The sequence below is a fragment of the Schistocerca gregaria genome, chromosome 10 (genome assembly GCF_023897955.1).
Source record: "Schistocerca gregaria isolate iqSchGreg1 chromosome 10, iqSchGreg1.2, whole genome shotgun sequence".
Classification (NCBI taxonomy): domain Eukaryota; kingdom Metazoa; phylum Arthropoda; class Insecta; order Orthoptera; family Acrididae; genus Schistocerca; species Schistocerca gregaria.
In genome coordinates, this window is record NC_064929.1 from 214,077,019 (window position 1) to 214,096,276 (window position 19,258).

The 19,258-nt window shown below is 45.6% G+C and overlaps 1 protein-coding gene across 10 annotated transcripts in view; it reads right to left on the reverse strand.

Annotated features, from left to right (window-relative positions):
* Positions 1-19,258, reverse strand: part of LOC126293690 (uncharacterized) — a 667,805-nt gene that overhangs the window by 32,600 nt on the left and 615,947 nt on the right. For all 10 annotated transcript variants that reach the window (XM_049986991.1, XM_049986986.1, XM_049986989.1 and 7 more), the window contains 3 exons: positions 14,522-14,627; positions 6,876-7,305; positions 261-401 (listed from right to left, as the gene is read on the reverse strand). In XM_049986991.1, the coding sequence (XP_049842948.1) occupies positions 261-401; positions 6,876-7,305; positions 14,522-14,627 (677 nt within the window). The remainder of the gene's footprint in view (positions 1-260; positions 402-6,875; positions 7,306-14,521; positions 14,628-19,258) is intronic.

Here is a 19,258-nt window from a genome sequence, read left to right on the forward strand (position 1 = left end):
ACTGTCAGAATGTTTACACTCAGCACAAAAATGTATGTTTCACTGAGAACACAAAAATATTGCTTCATCTAAATAACTGTCCCAGTACTGTAGAGAAACCACACTCTCCAGCAGAACTACTAGCCCCAGGGCAGCACAGCAGAGCTGCTGCTGAGTTTCACAAAGGTATTTAGAGGGGTCAGGTGAAAAGAACCTGTAACAGTACTTTCCATTCACTGTTATGAGGAGAAGTTTCTATCACACTAAGGAAATGTACGTACCTGGAAGAGCCTCGAGCCCAGCTGGATTCCTGACCACCTCTTGCGAACAGTTGAAGCCAGGTCCGTGAGAGATGTGAGGCCATTTGGGGCAGCCGCTGTGTCTACACAGGAGCGAGGGCGCTGGGTGCTGTTCTCCCATGCCTGGAAATATCAACTTATCAGGGCATCCAAAAGTGTTTGACAATTTGGGACCTAATTGTTTTGCTCTACATTTACATAACCACATAACAATAATAATAATAATAATAATAATAATAATAATAATAATTACAGCAGCAACAACAACAACAATTAATTATTATTATTATTATTACTGCTACTGGTGCCGCCATTCCCTCTGCTCTTCAAGTGTGGGCACGTAAAAGATTTGACCAGAAAAGAGTAGACTCAAAGAGTCAGCAGATTTTGGAAATCCAAATTAAAGGTTGCAGTACCCTTGAGGCAAGCAATACCTAGGCCGTACCCATTGGCAGAAACACTATAGGCATCATGAACTGGATACCAGTAAAACACAGACTCAAGATGCTGATTAAAGACCAGCACACATTGGCAGACTACCTGAACGTGGGGTAAAAATTGGCTCCGATTGGAGTCGACAACAGGAAGATTCTTTAAGTACAGCACAGCAAGACTCTATATAGGAAACTACTCTCCATTGGCATACTGACAGCCTATGCAATAAATTGTCATGTGGAAAACTGAAGGCAAAGCAGATGAAGAAAAGACCTGACCTAGGCAGATCAACTGAACACTAAAAAAGGAAAGTTAAGGACTGACCTTTGTTACACAGGAACAAGTCATCAGACAGAAGTAATGCACTGAACGCCATATTCAAGAAGCTGGCAGGAGAAGAGTGCAGATTCTGCAAAGAAGCTGAGGACTCAACGCACCACATCTAGAGCTGTTACAACCACTCAGAATGATTGGAAGCAGAGTCAAAATGCTTTGGCATCATCACACAATCTTAGGAAGTTATGAGGAGTCTGTTCCATTGGTAACGTGATCCTAGCCTCACTAAAGGCAGTGAGGTATAACACATTGGTACATAAAGATGTGACCAGTAGCAGGAAGACCAAGGAAGATATGGATGGACCAAGTGCAGGAGGATACAGGAGTAAGTAGAATTATGTGGCATACAGTTTTCACAGAAGAATGACACACGGGCAGACAGAAAGGAAGTGTCTTCATTAACCATACCCGGGCAACTGGAGAGGTAAAGTATTGATGATGATGGGTTTTCAACATCTCAGTTTTCACAAGACAGAGCTCCGGAATACGCAACGTGTATAATCAAATGCCTTTTGGTGTACAACCTGATCATGCACAGTACATTTTTCAGTCTCAGTGGCACATTTTCAACATACGTGGTATTCTTAAACACTACATAGCTGCCTTCAATATATCCAAATTACATTTGTTTCTTTCGTCTGCAATGGAGAATAATACTAATTAATACCTCGTTTTCTTCAAGAATTCTGTCGAGCCCACAGAGGCTCGCTCTGTGCATCAATATTCGTTACTTGTTTCAATACAATATGGATTCTAAAAGTCTACAACATTTATTCATTTAGTGTATACATCACTTCATTGGCCTTCCTCACAGTCTTCATTAATCCATATTAAACTACTAGGCAAAATTTTATTATTATGCACTTTCCTGCTTTATATACACACTTGTAGGACATTAATGCAGACAATGACTGGTTATTCTTGCTTCCCAAGTAGCAAAAACACTCATAAAGAGCACTTTAATGAAGAATGGAAAGAAAAACAAAGTAGATTAGGGTATGAGCATTTCAGTTTCAGGGAAAGGAGGAATACCCTTGAAGAAAATTTAGCACTACAATTAATAACAAATGGCAGATTTGTGTAAAACAAGATATTGAGGCTAATGGGTGCTATTCAGTTTAGAATTTTAGTTGAGTAGTCAGGCACAGAAACCATACTACAGTTAAAGGGTTGAACGGCACCAAATGAAGGCAGTAATAAGAGAAAGGACTGAGACAAGGTTGTAGCCTACCTCTTGTGTTATTTGACGTGTACACTGAGAGGAAACCAAGGAGAAATTTGGAAAGAGAATTAAAGTTCAGAGAGAACAAATAACAACGCTGAGACTTGCTGATGACAATATAACTGTGTCAAGAGATACCAGTCCAACAGAGTGGATAGTGTCTCAAAAAGAAATTGTACCCGTGAAAGTTAAACGAGGGTAAAGGAGTATCATCAAAGTGGGCAATGATGAAAGAATCAGATTAGGGAATGAGAGAATAATAGTAGCAAATGAGCTTTGAAATTTGAGCAACAAAGTAATTGATGATGGCAGAAACAAAATGTAGACTGGCAACAGGAATAAGTGGTGCTGAAAAAGAGAAGCGTTTTTACGGAGGGTTTTTGTTTGGAGAGTAACTTCATATGTAAGTGAAATACAGATGGTAAATAGTTTGGACAAGAAGATAGAAGTTTTCAAATGTGGTGCTACAAAATAATGCTAAAGATTATGCTGGCAGAGTGAATAACAAATGAGAAGGGTCTAAATCAAACGAAAGAGAAAAGAAATTTAGGGCTCAATTTGAATAGAAGACAATGCTCAAAAGGACAAATTCTGAGGACTCGAGGAATCATCCATTCTGTACAGGAGGGAAGTGTCGGCATAAGACTGCAGAAAAAGTTTGACTTTGACTACAGTTACCGGGTTCAAATAAATACAACAACAACAACAACAACAAGCAACGAGGGGAGTCATACAATCTTTCTTTAAAAAAAAACCCACACGAAATGATGAAGACAGATTTGACCTTAATGAAAAACAAATTATGCTAGACTGCTACTCACCATAGGGGGGAGGCATATTTAAAAGTGGACTAAGTTGTTGGACAAAACTCTTCAGATCAGATGTAGACCATCACACACACACACACACACACACACACACACACACACACACACACACACACACAGACAGAGAGAGAGAGAGAGAGAGAGAGAGAGAGAGAGAGAGAGAGAGTCCCTGCCATCTCCAGACACCAGGGTCAGACTGCAGTGAGATGCAATCTTGACTAGGGTGGGTAATGGGGGGAGGTTATAGAAGAGACGTAGGTCAGGGAGAGGGAGTGGGTGGGACAAGGTAGGGGGGAGGGAGGCTGCTGCAGTGCTGCCTGTGGAAATGTGGTGGGCTGCTAGCTGCAACACCGGTGGCTGAGTTGGGAGGGGTAGGGGGGGGGGGGGGGGAGATCAGATAGCTTAGTATACTTATTCACCAGTCTGCTGCTCAACAATCAGCCCTAATTAATGTTCTTGTTATTCCTTCACAGATTTTCCAATGGTAGACTACAGTGAGACAACAAAAGTGAGCCCACAGCTCCTAATACTACGTCGGACAACTTTTTGCCCAGCGTAGTGCAGCGACTCGAAGTGGCAAGGACACGAGTTGTCGCAAGTCCCCTGCACAAATGTTTTGTCATCCTGCCTCTATAGCCATCTGTAATTGTGAGAGAGTTGTCGGTGTAAAACGTTGTGCACAAATTGACTTCTCAATTATGTCCCACAATTGTTTAGTGGGATTTGTGTCAAACAGTGTCCAAATAGCTGAAATAAACGCTTCCAGACAGTGGTTACCTCAGTTGGCATGGGATGCAGTCCATTCCATTTAAATGTAGCTCACATCATTATGAAGCCACCACCAGGTCGCACAATACCTTGATCGCAACTCGGGTCCAAGGCTTCGAGGGGTCTGCATCACATTTTAACCCTACCGTCAGCTCTTACCATCTGAAACTGGGACTCGTGTGACAGCGCCACTGTTCTCCACTCGTCTAGGGCCGAACCGATACGATCGTGAGCCCAGGGGAGGCACTGCAGACGATGTCGTGCCGTTAGCAAAGGCACTCGCATCGGTCGTCTGCTGGCATAGCCCGTTAACCCTTGAGCAGGTGTGCTGTCTTTCATAACATGAGGAGGCACGTGGTGCAATTTGTACACATATAAGGAACAGTCCACGAACCGTAGACCTTGTCGTCGGTGGGGAGGCTCACGTGCCTCAGCGATACAGATAGCCGTACCGTAGGTACAACCACAACGGAAGCGTATCTGTTGAGTGGCCAGACAAACGTGTGGTTCCTGAAGAGGGGCAGCAGCCTTTTCAGTAGTTGCAGGGGCAACAGTCTGGACGATTGACTGATCTGGCCTTGTAACACTGACCAAAACGGCCTTGCTGTTGTGGTACTGTGAACAGCTAAAAGCAAGGGGAAACTACAGCCGTAATTTTTCCCAAGGTCATGCAGCTTTACTGTATGCATGGAGAGCTGCATCAAACCAGTCTGAGGACTGAAGACCACAACAACAACAACAACAACAACATAAGGAACAGCTGTATTTATGTTACAAAGTTACACATATAAGAGCAAAATACCAGTTGAATGACAAAACGTTACACTAAACCTCCATTATATGGTGAAGCATTGTTAATTAAACAATAATAAAATAAACTTTCATTATATCGCGTTGTTGCCACGGAAGTCTTACAATGCAATGGCCCACTCTACACACTGAATAGCACAGCTGCTTAAGATCTCAGTCAATCGTTTATTCCATTCCCAATTATCTCGTGGACAACTGCCTCACTGCAGAATTGTGCTGCTAGCTCATAATCTGGGTCACTTTTGCGCACTAATTTTTTTTTTCTCACCCACCTTCTTGTTTATTTTATATTACTGCTGCTTACTTTTACACATGACAACACAATTTACCAATGCATCAGTTTAAGCAATAATGAAAGAATATATACGGGCTCGCATTGTGAAACAGCAACGGAACGGAGCAATGCAATTTCATTTGGGGTCGGTGCCTGCTCGTAGGTTAATATCAAATTGTGCCACAATGTACAAACAGATACATTCCTCGTACATCTCACATTGATTTCTGCAGTTATTTCACACAGTTTTGCTTACTGTTAGCACTGACAACTCTACTCAAAGAATGCCGCTCTCAGTCGTTAAGCCAGGGCTGGCCAGAAATTCTAGACGCGTGCGGTCCTCCTGCACGTGTGCAACTTCCGGGTCACAGCGTGCACGCCGCAGCCATCGGCGTACATGTAGTGCATGTTTCTATGCACAGATGTCGCTTTATCCACTTGCTGGGATATTCTGTACCGGCGCATTCTAGTACTCTTTCCACAGCTTGCAAGCTAACTATGGGAAGATATTTCGCGTATTAAACATGTAAAACAGTGTCACAGTCTACTCACTGAGACATCTACTTTCATGTTAACAGTTTAACCAAGTAAGACAAGTAATACAGTTAACAACTGTGGGTTTTTATTAAGGCAGCTTGACTGACAACATGTAAATACGTGTAATGGTTTTGATCTAGTATTTAAGAAAGAGAGCACTTAGCGACATCCAACGAACGTTATTCATGATTTCAAATAACATTTAACTAATGCAAGGTTTCCTATAACTAATTCTCGGTGCCCTCACTTACACCCACATAATTACTGTCTCACTGACCTTTGAACAGAACGATAACCGCAGACCTCTCAATGATTACATGTTATTTTTATACCATTATTGCTATATCTTTCATGAGTCCCGTCTGAAATCTGCATAATAACCGACAATTAGATGAAAGTTATGTTTTATCCACTTCAGCTGAGCGTAGCCCTTCACACATTAAAAAAAAAAAGTAAGTATGCATTGGAACAATCGGTTTAATGACCATGTTTCCTGATAATAATGTAACATGGAGCAGAATGAGGCAATAACGCACAGTTACTAAACAATAATTTTTAATTACAAAATGAATAAATCCAAACACGTTTATCTCTGGTCATGAGAAATGATAATCGAGTTGATGTGTCTCATCCATTTTCTTAAGGACATTTAATTTTGCTTACCGTTCTTCACTGTTGAGTACACTACACTTCTCTTTGTGATATGTATTGTAGTGTCTTTCAATTGCAAACTTATGCTGGCCGCGTATTATTCGGCGGCACAGTTATCGCAAACGGCTTAAAAAAAAAAGGGGGGGGGGGAGGAGAGAGAGAGAGAGAGAGAGAGAGAGAGAGAGAGAGAGAGAGAGAGAGAGAGAGAATTGCAATTCCCAGTCATTTTTAAACAACTGAGAACATAGATCTCCTGTCCTTTGCTTTTTCACAGTACATGCCATTTCTCAGTACTTCTCTGTTAAGGTTACGGTTACCAGGGGTAAACGAGACTGGGTACATTGCGCTCTTGCTTGTACCACATAAACAGGGAAGTGGAGCCGCTGCTGTTCATTTAGGACACATGTCGAATAACAGATGTCGCTGTCGCACATGTGCAGCACTTCCGCACGTCTGCACACTGTGCAGCGTTTGGCCGGCCCTGCGTTCAGTGATGGCCGTCAGCCACAGCGTTGCTCGTGGTGAGGGGTAACGCCTGAAATTTGGTCTTTTTGGCACACTCTTGTCACTGTGGATCCCGGAACACTGACTTTCGGAAACTGCAAAAAATGCAAAAACTGGAGGGCTAGGTATAGATACAAAGCCCATTCCTGCCAAATGACAATCCAGTGCAACGAGCATGGCACTACTCCACACTAAACAAGAACACCACGGGCACAGAAACGCAATGCACTCACCTGAGAGGAGCCGACCACATCTGGCAGCTGGGACTCCTCCTCCCCGCCGCCCTGTCGGGGTGACGGCTGCGACAGGGATGAGTGTATCGACCTGACGAGCCCGCGCAGGCTCCAGCCGGGAGCGCCAGCTGGAATCCCACTGGCAGCCGCGGCGCCCGCCCGCGCCGGTCCCCGGGCGGGCCGCGGCGTCTCTGCCGGCGGCGAAAGGGACAGGCGGGCGGCGAGCTGCCGTGGCTGGTGCAGCAGGTCGAGGCGGAACGGCAGCAGTGCCAGCGGCTGCAGGCACGCCACCAGCTGGTCCGCCAGCCCGCGCCACGCTGGCCCGCCCAGGTTCCCCAGGGGAAGCAGCCCGCACTCTTCCTGGTAGTACCGCCGCAGGACCGACTCGCGCGTCCGCAGGTACCCCACCCACGCGTCCAGGGACCGTACGCTGCACATGCATTAGTTTACTTGAGTAAATCGCAGTGTGCGTGTGAAAATTGGCAGTAGAAGTTAAGAGTCTAGGGTACGTAAAAGGCTCTATTGTACACGAAAGTAATCTCGACACAGAATACTGTCCGACGGAATTGAATTCCTAACAACGTGTCAGGTGTTTAAAGCATATAAAATAAGAATATAAAAATATGTCTAGGAAAAATAAAAATGAATGAAGAGTTCTTAGTGGGTTAGGAACCAGATCAATAAGAAGTGCTCGAAAGCTAAAGCGATATGACTGCATGAAAAATGTGGAGAAATCTAAAAGGGAAAGTTCTTCAGAAAGACAGTGAAATTTGAAGGAAAGGCATCAACACTAAGACAGCAAAAAACAATTCTACTACCAAACTCAGGAGACAGGTGACAGAGAGAGGCCATGCAACAAATATTACAAAATAAATAGCCTACTGAAGTACCTCGCCATTGAGCACAAGCCAGTAAGAAAATGCATTTTTTTTCTGCTCCATAGGTTGACTGTACTGATTCAACCGTGAAATGATATACCTTACTCTCACTGTTGTTCCATCGTGTTGGCTGTGTAGATTCAGTGAATAGCTCTATTCGTTGTAATTTCAGAACATTTTATTGTGACTGCCCTGCTGTCCGTATGCGCTGAGGAAGCAATTTGGCAGGGGAGGGGGCGGGGGAGGGGTGCGTTATTTGTTTCCTGTACTCTGAAAGGACTAGAGTTGTAAACTTACTTTGCAGAATGCAGCTGCATTTTCAAAGAATGTAAAATTTACAAATGAGTAAGTCACTTTCAAAGTGGAAGCATACCTGCCTGTGAGAAAGAGCATTCAGGGAACACCATTTACTTTGACAACAGACAGGAACTTCGAGAAAACATAGTGAATGATTTGTTACAATCGTTATGCCAGACTGGAAGATACTGCACTCGAGTTGAACATTAGCAACGGTTCAGCAATTGCACTCATCCATAATTCTCCAAACTACCATAAGGTAGTGTGTCAACAGACAAGCACAAACAGGGACACTTGGAGACGAGGAAATCACATTTAGACATTTTGAAGAGGAGGGAGAAGACTTTCTCTGTTGCATAGCAAAAAATCAAAATGGAAGAGAAGAGGGAATCTTTCAGGTGTGATTTTGCTTCAGTATATTGCCTGCCCTCATTTAAAGTCACAGTTTTGAGCTGCTGGAGCAGCCAATATTCAATCCTGACCAAACGCAGAGTGATTTTTCACCATTTTGGGCTGATGAAGGAGCACCTGTATGAATCAGTCTTTTATAAATACTAACAAAGAGATAGAGGGGCTGGCCAGTACTTACCTCAGCTCAGTACAGCCGATAGATACACAAAAAACAACCGAAAATTTAAGTTCCTAGCTTTTGGAATAAATGTTCCTTCATCAGGGAGGAGAGAGGGGGGAAAGAAAGGGAAGAAAGGAAAGTGGATTTAGTTACTCACAACCCAGGTTATGAAGCAACAGGGAAAGGAAAACAGGGATGGTAGCAAGGATGGAGGCATGGTTGTCAGAGGGAAGCCAAAGATATTCTGCTATAGGTACTGTGCCAGCTTCAAACCAAAGAGGATGCATACAGAAGTAAAGAGGTATATAGTATAAAGATGTAGGATGAAAAGATGCATGAATGGCTAAAGAGGAAAGGGAAAGAGGAGAAGACTGAAGAGTAAATGGGAGTGAGGTTGGTTAACGTAGGTTCAGTCCAGGGGGATGGCGGGATGAAAGGATGTGCTGGAGTGCAAGTTCCCATCTCCGCAGTTCAGAGGGACTGGTGTTGGGTGGGAGAAGCCAAATGGCACATACGGTGTAGCAGGTTCCTAGGTCCCTAGAATTATGCTGGAGGGCATGCTCCGCTACTGGGTATTGGACATCTCCTAGGCGGACAGTTCGTCTGTGTCCGTTCATGCGCTCAGCCAGTTTAGTTGTTGTCATACCAATGTAAAAGGCTGTGCAGTGCAGGCATGTCAGCTGGTAAATGACATGTGTGGTTTCACACGTGGCCCTGCCTTGAATTGTGTATGTTTTACCAGTAGCGGGGCTGGAGTAGGTGGTTGTGGGGGGATGCATGGGGCAGGTTTTGCAGCGGGGTCGGTTACAGGGGTAGGAACCGCTGGATAGAAAAGGTAGTCTGGGAATATTGTAGGGTTTTACAAGGATGTTATGGAGGTTAGGGGTCGATGAAAGGCAACTCTGGGTGGTGTGGGGAGAATTTTGTCAAGGGATGATCTCATTTCACTTGAGAAAGTCATATCCCTGGCAGAGTAATTTATTGATGTATTCGAGGCCGGGATAATAATGGGTGACCAGGGGGGATGCTTCTGTGTGGTCTGAGGGTAGGAACATTGTTGGACGGGGAGGAATGTATTGCTCGGGAGATCTGTTTGTGGACAAGGTCTGTAGGATAGTTGCGGGAGAGAAAAGCACTGGTCAGGTTATTGGTGATCTGGACATACTTGCTTGGTCTAGTCAACTTTTTCCGTATTTTTTTTATTTAGTGGTCTTTCTTTTGTATTTAACATTACCAACACAATTTCTTTCTTTCTCGTCCTTCCTTCTGTGTTTTATTCCTTCTTATGATTACTATTTTAACTTCAGTTATTTAATTTCCTTACCCACTATGTACCCTAATCCTATACCACATTATTTACATTTATTCCAGAAACATGCATTTACTGTAGCCAAACTGCAATCCCACATACTTTTCCTCCATTCCTGCTTAACCTTTGGAATTACCCCTCAAGGACTTACCTTAAAAGTTCCCATCACTGGGTGCAATTCTTCCTTCCACCAATCTCTCCTGGACTTCCAGAACCTTCAGTCCTTAGCCCTTACCCAACTTGTCCTGAATCTCTACACTCCTTCATGTAACCACCACTCCCAACAGCTCCTATCTCTCTTCAAAGTCCTCCACCTCTCAAACCCTTGCTTGGAGAACACACTCAAGAACATCATCCTAGAAGCCAGCTGCAAACTTGAGTCCCATGCCACACACCACCTGAAAAAACTATCCACAGTGCTAGTGCAACACCTAAGAAGTGGGGTCCCTCTCCCTATCCCTCACAAACACCAACCACAACAGAACCGTCAACAAACCCCCCTCATAGCCAACAAAACTAGCCTAGCCACCCTACTCAATCTCCCCATCCCAGCACATACCCCACATAGACCAAATCTCAACTAAAACCACAGTCGAATGCCACATATCACCAACCCCAATTCAGTTCTAAACCTCTCATCCAGATCCCCCTCTCCTCCGGAGACATCTGTTCTATCAAAAGGCTGAACCTTTAGCCCCACACCTAAATTCAACCACACTGCCCTAGTTAAAGATCTCCTCTCATTCACCCGGAACCTCAACTGGAAATACAACTTCACTACCCAAACACAGCCCCCAAATACTGGACCCAGTGTTGAACCTTGTCTAGAACAGTTCCGACCGCCTTCTCAAAGGGATCCTCCTCCCCTCCGCCAAAACCATCCCTTGCAGACATTTCAGGAATTCCTCACATCCAGTGTTGCCTCCCAGTCCTTCTTGAAGAACATCCCGACAACCCCCAACCTCACCCCAGCTGAATCCCATGCCATTAAGGAGCTGAAAACAGACCGCTCTATTGTAATCCTCCCGGCGGATAAAGGCTCCACAACTGTGGTACTTGACCGTGTGGAGTATGTGGCAGAAGGACTGCGTCAACTCTACGACACCTCAACCTACAAAGCTGTTATCCAGGATCCCATTCCCTCCATCCAGACTGAGCTGCAGAAAATCCTAAAAATCCAAGGTCCCTCACAAGGCCTCACAACGGCTTCCATAGACTTACTCACTCCACCTGAGCCACGTACCCCTACCTTCTACCTATTACCCAAAATCCACAAAGAGAACCATCCTGGCCGTCCCACTGTAGCAGGCTTCAAAGCCCCAACAGAACGTATCTCAGCTCTGGTAGACCAACACCTCCAACCTATCACTCGCAGACTCCTATCCTACATCAAGGACACAAACCACTTCCTAGAACGCCTCAAATCCATTCCCACTCCTCTCCCACCTGAAACCTTTCTTGTCACCATAGATGCTACATCCCTTTACACAAACATCCCACACACCCATGGTCTCTCTGCCCTTGAGCACTACCTCTCCCAACGCCCACCCGAAGATCTTCCAAAAACCTCGTTCCTTATCACACTTACCAACTTCATCCTCACCCATAATTACTTCACTTTTGAAGGCCAGACCTACAAACAAATCGGGGGAACTGCCATGGGAACCAGGATGGCTCCGTCCTATGCCAACCTCTTCATGGGCCGCATGGAGGAGGCTTTCCTGAAGACCCAACAGCTGCTTCCCCTGGCCTGGTATAGGTTTATAGATGACATCTTTGTGGTCTGGACTCATGATGAAGAAGCACTCCTTAATTTCCTACATAACCTCAACTCCTTTTCGAATCTGAATTTCACCTGGTCCTTCTCCAAAGCCCAAGCCACCTTCCTGGATGTTGACCTTCATCTTGTTGAAGCTCACATCCACACCTCTGTACATATCAAACCCTCAAACAAACAACAGTACCTTCACTTTGATAGCTCCCATCCATTCCACATGAAACGCTCCCTTCCCTACAGCCTAGGTATTCGTGGCAAACGTATCTGCTCCAGTGATGAATCCCTCAACAATTACACCAATAACCTGACCAGTGCTTTCCTCTCCCGCAACTATCCTACAGACCTTGTCCACAAACAGATCTCCCAAGCAATACATTCCTCCCCGTCCAACAATGTTCCTACCCTCAGACCACACAGAAGCATCCCCCTTGGTCACCCATTATTATCCTGGCCTCGAATACATCAATAAATTACTCCGCCAGGGATATGACTTTCTCAAGTGAAATGAGATCATCCCTTGACAAAATTCTCCCCACACCACCCAGAGTTGCCTTTCATCGACCCCTAACCTCCATAACATCCTTGTAAAACCCTACAATATTCCCAGACTACCTTTTCTATCCAGCGGTTCCTACCCCTGTAACCGACCCCGCTGCAAAACCTGCCCCATGCATCCCCCCACAACCACCTACTCCAGCCCCGCTACTGGTAAAACATACACAATTCAAGGCAGGGCCACGTGTGAAACCACACATGTCATTTACCAGCTGACATGCCTGCACTGCACAGCCTTTTACATTGGTATGACAACAACTAAACTGGCTGAGCGCATGAACGGACACAGACGAACTGTCCGCCTAGGAGATGTCCAATACCCAGTAGCGGAGCATGCCCTCCAGCATAATTCTAGGGACCTAGGAACCTGCTACACCGTATGTGCCATTTGGCTTCTCCCACCCAACACCAGTCCCTCTGAACTGCGGAGATGGGAACTTGCACTCCAGCACATCCTTTCATCCCGCCATCCCCCTGGACTGAACCTACGTTAACCAACCTCACTCCCATTTACTCTTCAGTCTTCTCCTCTTTCCCTTTCCTCTTTAGCCATTCATGCATCTTTTCATCCTACATCTTTATACTATATACCTCTTTACTTCTGTATGCATCCTCTTTGGTTTGAAGCTGGCACAGTACCTACAGTATAATATCTTTGGCTTCCCTCTGACAGCCATGCCTCCATCCTTGCTACCCTCCCTGTTTTCCTTTCCCTGTTGCTTCATAACCTGGGTTGTGAGTAACTAAATCCACTTTCCTTTCTTCCCTTTCTTTCCCCTCTCTCCTCCCTGATGAAGGAACATTTATTCCGAAAACTAGGAACTTAAATTTTCAGTTGTTTCTTGTGTATCTATCGACTGTACTGAGCTGAGGTAAGTACTGGCCAGCCCCTCTATCTCTTTGTTAATATTTGTTTCACACCTTTATATAAGATTTTCCATTAATTATTATGAATCAGTTTTTTGTCAGACAATTAGCTTAAGGATGTGGTGGGAGAGCAAGTGTGCACAAACGGCACAAAACTGCTTCCAATGTGGAATTAGAAAGCTTGTCAAAAGCCCCCAAAACTGGCTGGATTAGTCATTTCAGATACTGGAAGAATGCAAAGATAGACTACTTCCTATAGTACTATGCTCAATAAAGCACATAGCGTTCAGCCCAACCTTTGTGTTGTGGACAGCTTTGCTTTACTTACATCAGATGGAAGTTTGTTGGAGACACTCTCTATACTGGAAAATCTCGCTCTGATCGTTTGCAATGAGGCAAATATGTACTGAAACAGTGAGCCAGTCTGGGACACAAACCCAGAACCTTGGCTTTCATCAGTTATACTCTTACCAACTTAGCTCTCCAGGCATGACTCGTGACCTATCCTCACAACTTCACTTCCACCAGTATCTCTTCCACCCTCCAAATGCTACAAAAATCTCTCCCATCTGCCTCACTGGACTAGCAATTCTAGAAGAAGAAGAATTATAACCTATATCTTGACAATTTTGTATTCTGAACAAATTTTTGAAATCATGAATGTATCAGTTGTCCGAATGCTACTGCTAAATGCACTCTGTACAATTTGTACTTCATTTTTTCGAATTTACATCCTACTCTCAGTGTACGTTGACATCACAAGTGACAATTTGGAGGTACTGAACTGGAATGTTCAAGATGGTGGGCAAAAAAGTCAGTGGTATAATTCTTTATACATTGACAAACCACAATTTTTAAGAAGCATCACAATTGCTTTTGAATGTAAAATTATTTATTTATGTAATTTACTATTACAATTTCAGCTGTGTGGCCATTATCAAGTGGAATACTACAAAACTGGGCTTCAGCACATGTGAAAACTTCAACAAATATCTCTCACATATATATGTAAATAATTTATGAGTAACGGAGGCCACTCACCTAACAGTGGAAGCGTTGTCAACCGGCACATAAAAAAAGAACGAAAACTTGCTGTTTGGCAAGTGGTCTCCTTCACTCCTAACTTATTTACACTCAACCAAAACTTTCATTGCCATACTCAATGTATACGAGTCATAAACATGACAGTGTGTTGAGCATTTATTATTATCATTGCTATCATCTTTTACATAAATTACACAAACCACTACTCATGAATACTGTATAAATGACAATAAATAATTTTGCAGTCAAAGATTATCATGACAACCTTTAAAAAATTTATATGACTGAACCACAACTATGAAAAATTAATAAAACCACAACTTGTAACAAATCACAAATATCACTTACTTAAGTAGCCCCAACACAAAAGCGTTGAATTTCATTATCCCCTCTGTGAAAACATCTTCACTGTTGATGCGTAGTACAAGTTCATTTAGAGACTTTGTCATTGGATCTGCAAAGAGAGGAAGAAACAACTAGTACACAATAAGATAAGGCACCCTAATTTAAGTGTGACAACTGCATGCTAAGTTTCAAATTTCTCAGGCTTCTCTCACTGTTTCCCTATTTGTTTCATCACCTTGAGTGCCAGACCACAAGCCTTGTTTAAAATGAAACCTCCATCCCTATTTTATTACATAAAATGCATGTTTGACCATCAGCTGCTTTTATTTTAGCATGGACCAGTCTCAGTCGCGGACGATCTCCCCAGATAAGGATTAAAATGGTTTAAGCCACAACAATACATTTGTCATTACTTAAACAAGGTCTGGATCATGTCACGAATGTCAATATATGAGACAGGGCTTTTAGATGCAAACATACTAATGCCAAGTGTTCACAGAGCAGTAGTGGAGAGATCACAACTAAAAGTCCTGTGCCGTATACTGATATTCATGACATGCTATACACATTATTTAAGTAATGACAAACGTAATGTTGTGGCTTAAACCGTTTTAATCATCTGTGGAGGTGGCCCACGATTGGGACTGGTCGATGTTTGGGTCTAAAATAAAAGCAGCTGATGGTCTGACATCCATTTTGTACATTACTTGACGGCTGTTGATGGTCACCTTCTAAAATTGCCCATTTTATTAGGTTTCCTGACATCTTTATTCTGGTAGGCTCCTCAATTACACAGTTCCAGAATCTTGGCATTTGCACCACAATACTAGTCTCATTGCACTTCATTTGATTATATTCAAGGCAGTGCTCGTCAACAGCTGATTGGATTAGTTGTTTTTAGTCGGGTGTGTTGCTATTGTTTTTTGCATCTCTTCTCGACTGTTCTAATACTCTGCTCAACATAAGATGTGCCATATTCACACAGATTGAGGTAGATATCTGTCTTTTGGAGACCTATATCGCCTTTACCATTACAAATAAGACTACCTATGCTGATGCGAGAAGGAGGGGAAATATATATATAATAGAAAGAAACTTCCACATGGGAATATATAAAAAACAAAGATTCCAAGGCTTACCAAGCGGGAAAGCGCCGGTAGATAGGCACAATGAATAAAACACACAAACACACACCCAGAATTTCGAGCTTTTGCAACCGGCGGCTGCTTCGTCAGGAAAGAGGGAAGGAAAAGGAAAGATGAAAGGATGTGGGTTTTAAGGGAGAGGGTAAGGAGTCATTCCAATCCCAGGAGCGGAAAGACTTACCTTAGGGGGAAAAAAGGATACGTATATACTCACTCGCTCGAATACGCGCGCGCCCGCACACCCACACCCACACCCACACCCGCACCCGCACCCGCACCCGCACCCGCACCCGCACCCGCACCCGCACCCGCACCCGCACCCGCACCCGCACCCGCACCCGCACCCACACCCACACCCACACCCACACCCACACCCACACCCACACCCACACCCACACCCACACCCACACCCACACCCACACCCACACGCACACCCACACGCACACCCACACGCACACCCACACGCACACCCACACGCACACCCACACGCACACCCACACGCACACCCACACGCACACCCACACGCACACCCACACGCACACCCACACGCACACCCACACGCACACCCACACGCACACCCACACGCACACCCACACCCACACCCACACGCACACCCACACGCACACCCACACGCACACCCACACGCACACCCACACGCACACCCACACGCACACCCACACGCACACCCACACGCACACCCACACGCACACCCACACGCACACCCACACGCACACCCACACGCACACCCACACGCACACCCACACGCACACCCACACGCACACCCACACGCACACCCACACGCACACCCACACGCACACCCACACGCACACCCACACGCACACCCACACGCACACCCACACGCACACCCACACGCACACCCACACGCACACCCACACGCACACGCACACGCACACGCACACGCACACGCACACCCACACGCACACCCACACGCACACCCACACGCACACCCACACGCACACCCACACGCACACCCACACGCACACCCACACGCACACCCACACGCACACCCACACGCACACCCACACGCACACCCACACGCACACCCACACGCACACCCACACGCACACCCGCACGCACACCCGCACGCACACCCGCACGCACACCCGCACACGCACACACACACATCCATCCATACATACATACACAGACACAAGCAGACATATTTAAAGGCAAAGAGTAAGGGCAGAGATGTAAGTGGAGGCGGAAGTGTGGAGGCAAAGATGTTGTTGAAAGACAGGTGAGGTATGAGTGGCGGCAACTTGAAATTAGCGGAGATTGAGGCCTGGTGGATAACGAGAAGAGAGGATATATTGAAGGGCAAGTTCCCATCTCCAGAGTTCGGATAGGTTGGCGTTGGTGGGAAGTATCCAGATAACTCAGACGGTGTAACACTGTGCCAAGATGTGCTGGCCATGCACCAAGGCATGTTTAGCCACAGGGTGATCCTCATTACCAACAAACACTGTCTGCCTGTGTCCATTCATGCGAATGGACAGTTTGTTGCTGGTCATTCCCACACAGAAAGCGTCACAGTGTAGGCAGGTCAGTTGGTAAATCAAGTGGCTCTGCCTTTGATCGTGTACACCTTCCGGGTTACAGGACTGGAGTAGGTGGTGGTGGGAGGGCGCATAGGACAGGTTTTACGCTGGGGGCGGTTGCAAGGGTAGGAGCCAGAGGGTAGGGAAGGTGGTTTGGGGATTTCATAGGGATGAACCAAGAGGTTACGAAGGTTAGGTGGACGGCGGAAAGACACTCTTGGTGGAATGGGGAGGATATCATGAAGGATGGATCTCATTTTGGGGCAGGATTTTAGGAAGTCGTATCCCTGCTGGAGAGCCACATTCAGAGTCTGATCCAGTCCCGGGAAGTATCCTGTCACAAGTGGGGCACTTTTGGGGTTCTTCTGTGAGAGGTTCTTGGTTTGAGGGGATGAGGAAGTGGCTCTGGTAATCTGCTTCTGTACCAGGTCGGGAGGGTAGTTGCAGGATGTGAAAGCTGTTTTCAGGTTGTTGGTGTAATGGTACAGGGATTCAGGACTGGAGCAGATTTGTTTGCCATGAAGGCCTAGGCTGTAGCTCCACTCCCCCCAACACCTCAAAATTCTAGTCAACACAATCTGGAACAACACCCCAATTCAGCAGTTAACCTTTCCTCCAAACCTCTCTCCCAATCCGAAACCTCTGTCCTATCTAAAGGCCTCACCTTCAGCCCCACTCCCAGCTTCAACCAAACTGCCCTTGTCAAAGATTTACTGTCCTACACTCGTAGTCTCTGCTGGAAATATCACTTTGCCACAAAGAAAAATAATCCTGATCCCACTCCTAATGATCCAACTCCCCAAGACACTATCCAAATTGAATCCTGCCTGGAACAGTTCCATCCTCCATCACAGCGGGACCCACCTCTTCTTCCTCAAAATCACCCTCTCCAAACCTTCCAGGAATTTCTCACTTCCAGCCTTGCCTCTCAATCTTTCTTGAAAAACCTTAATCCTACTCCCAACATCACCACAGCCGAAGCCCAGGCTATCCGTGATCTGAAAGCTGACCGATCCATCATCATTCTTCCGGCTGACAAGGGTTCCACGACCGTGGTACTTGATCGTCGGGAGTATGTGGCTGAGGGACTACGTCAGCTTTCAGACGACTCTACATACAAAGTTTGCCGAAGTAATCCCATTCTTGATGTCCAGGCGGAGCTTCAAGGAATCCTCAGAACCTTAGGCCCCCTACAAAACCTTTCACCCGACTCCATCAAACTCCTGACCCCACCGACACCTCGCACTCCTACCTTCTACCTACTTCCTAAAATTCACAAAGCCAAACATCCTGGCCGCCCCATTGTAGCTGGTTACCAAGCCCCCACAGAACGTATCTCTGCCTACGTAGATCAACACCTTCAACCCATTACATGCAGTCTCCCATCCTTCATCAAAGACACCAACCACTTTCTCGAACGCCTGGAATCCGTACCCAGTCTGTTACCACCGGAAACTATCCTTGTAACCATTGATGCCACTTCCCTATACACAAATATTCCGCACGTCCAGGGCCTCGTTGCAATGGAGCACTTCCTTTCACGCCGATCACCTGCCACCCTACCTAAAACCTCCTTCCTCGTCACCTTAGCCAGCTTCATCCTGACGCACAATTTCTTCACTTTTGAAGGCCAGACATACCAACAATTAAAGGGAACAGCCATGGGTACCAGGATGGCCCCCTCGTATGCCAACCTATTTATGGGTTGCTTAGAGGAAGCCTTCTCGGTTACCCAAGCCTGCCAACCCAAAGTTTGGTACAGATTTATTGATGACATCTTCATGATCTGGACTCACAGTGAAGAACAACTCCAGAATTTCCTCTCCAACCTCAACTCCTTTGGTTCTATCAGATTCACCTGGTCCTACTCCAAATCCCATGCCACTTTCCTTGACGTTGACCTTCATCTGTCCAATGGCCAGCTTCACACATCCGTCCACATCAAACCCACCAACAAGCAACAGTACCTCCATTATGACAGCTGCCATCCATTCCATATCAAATGGTCCCTTCCCTACAGCCTAGGCCTTCATGGC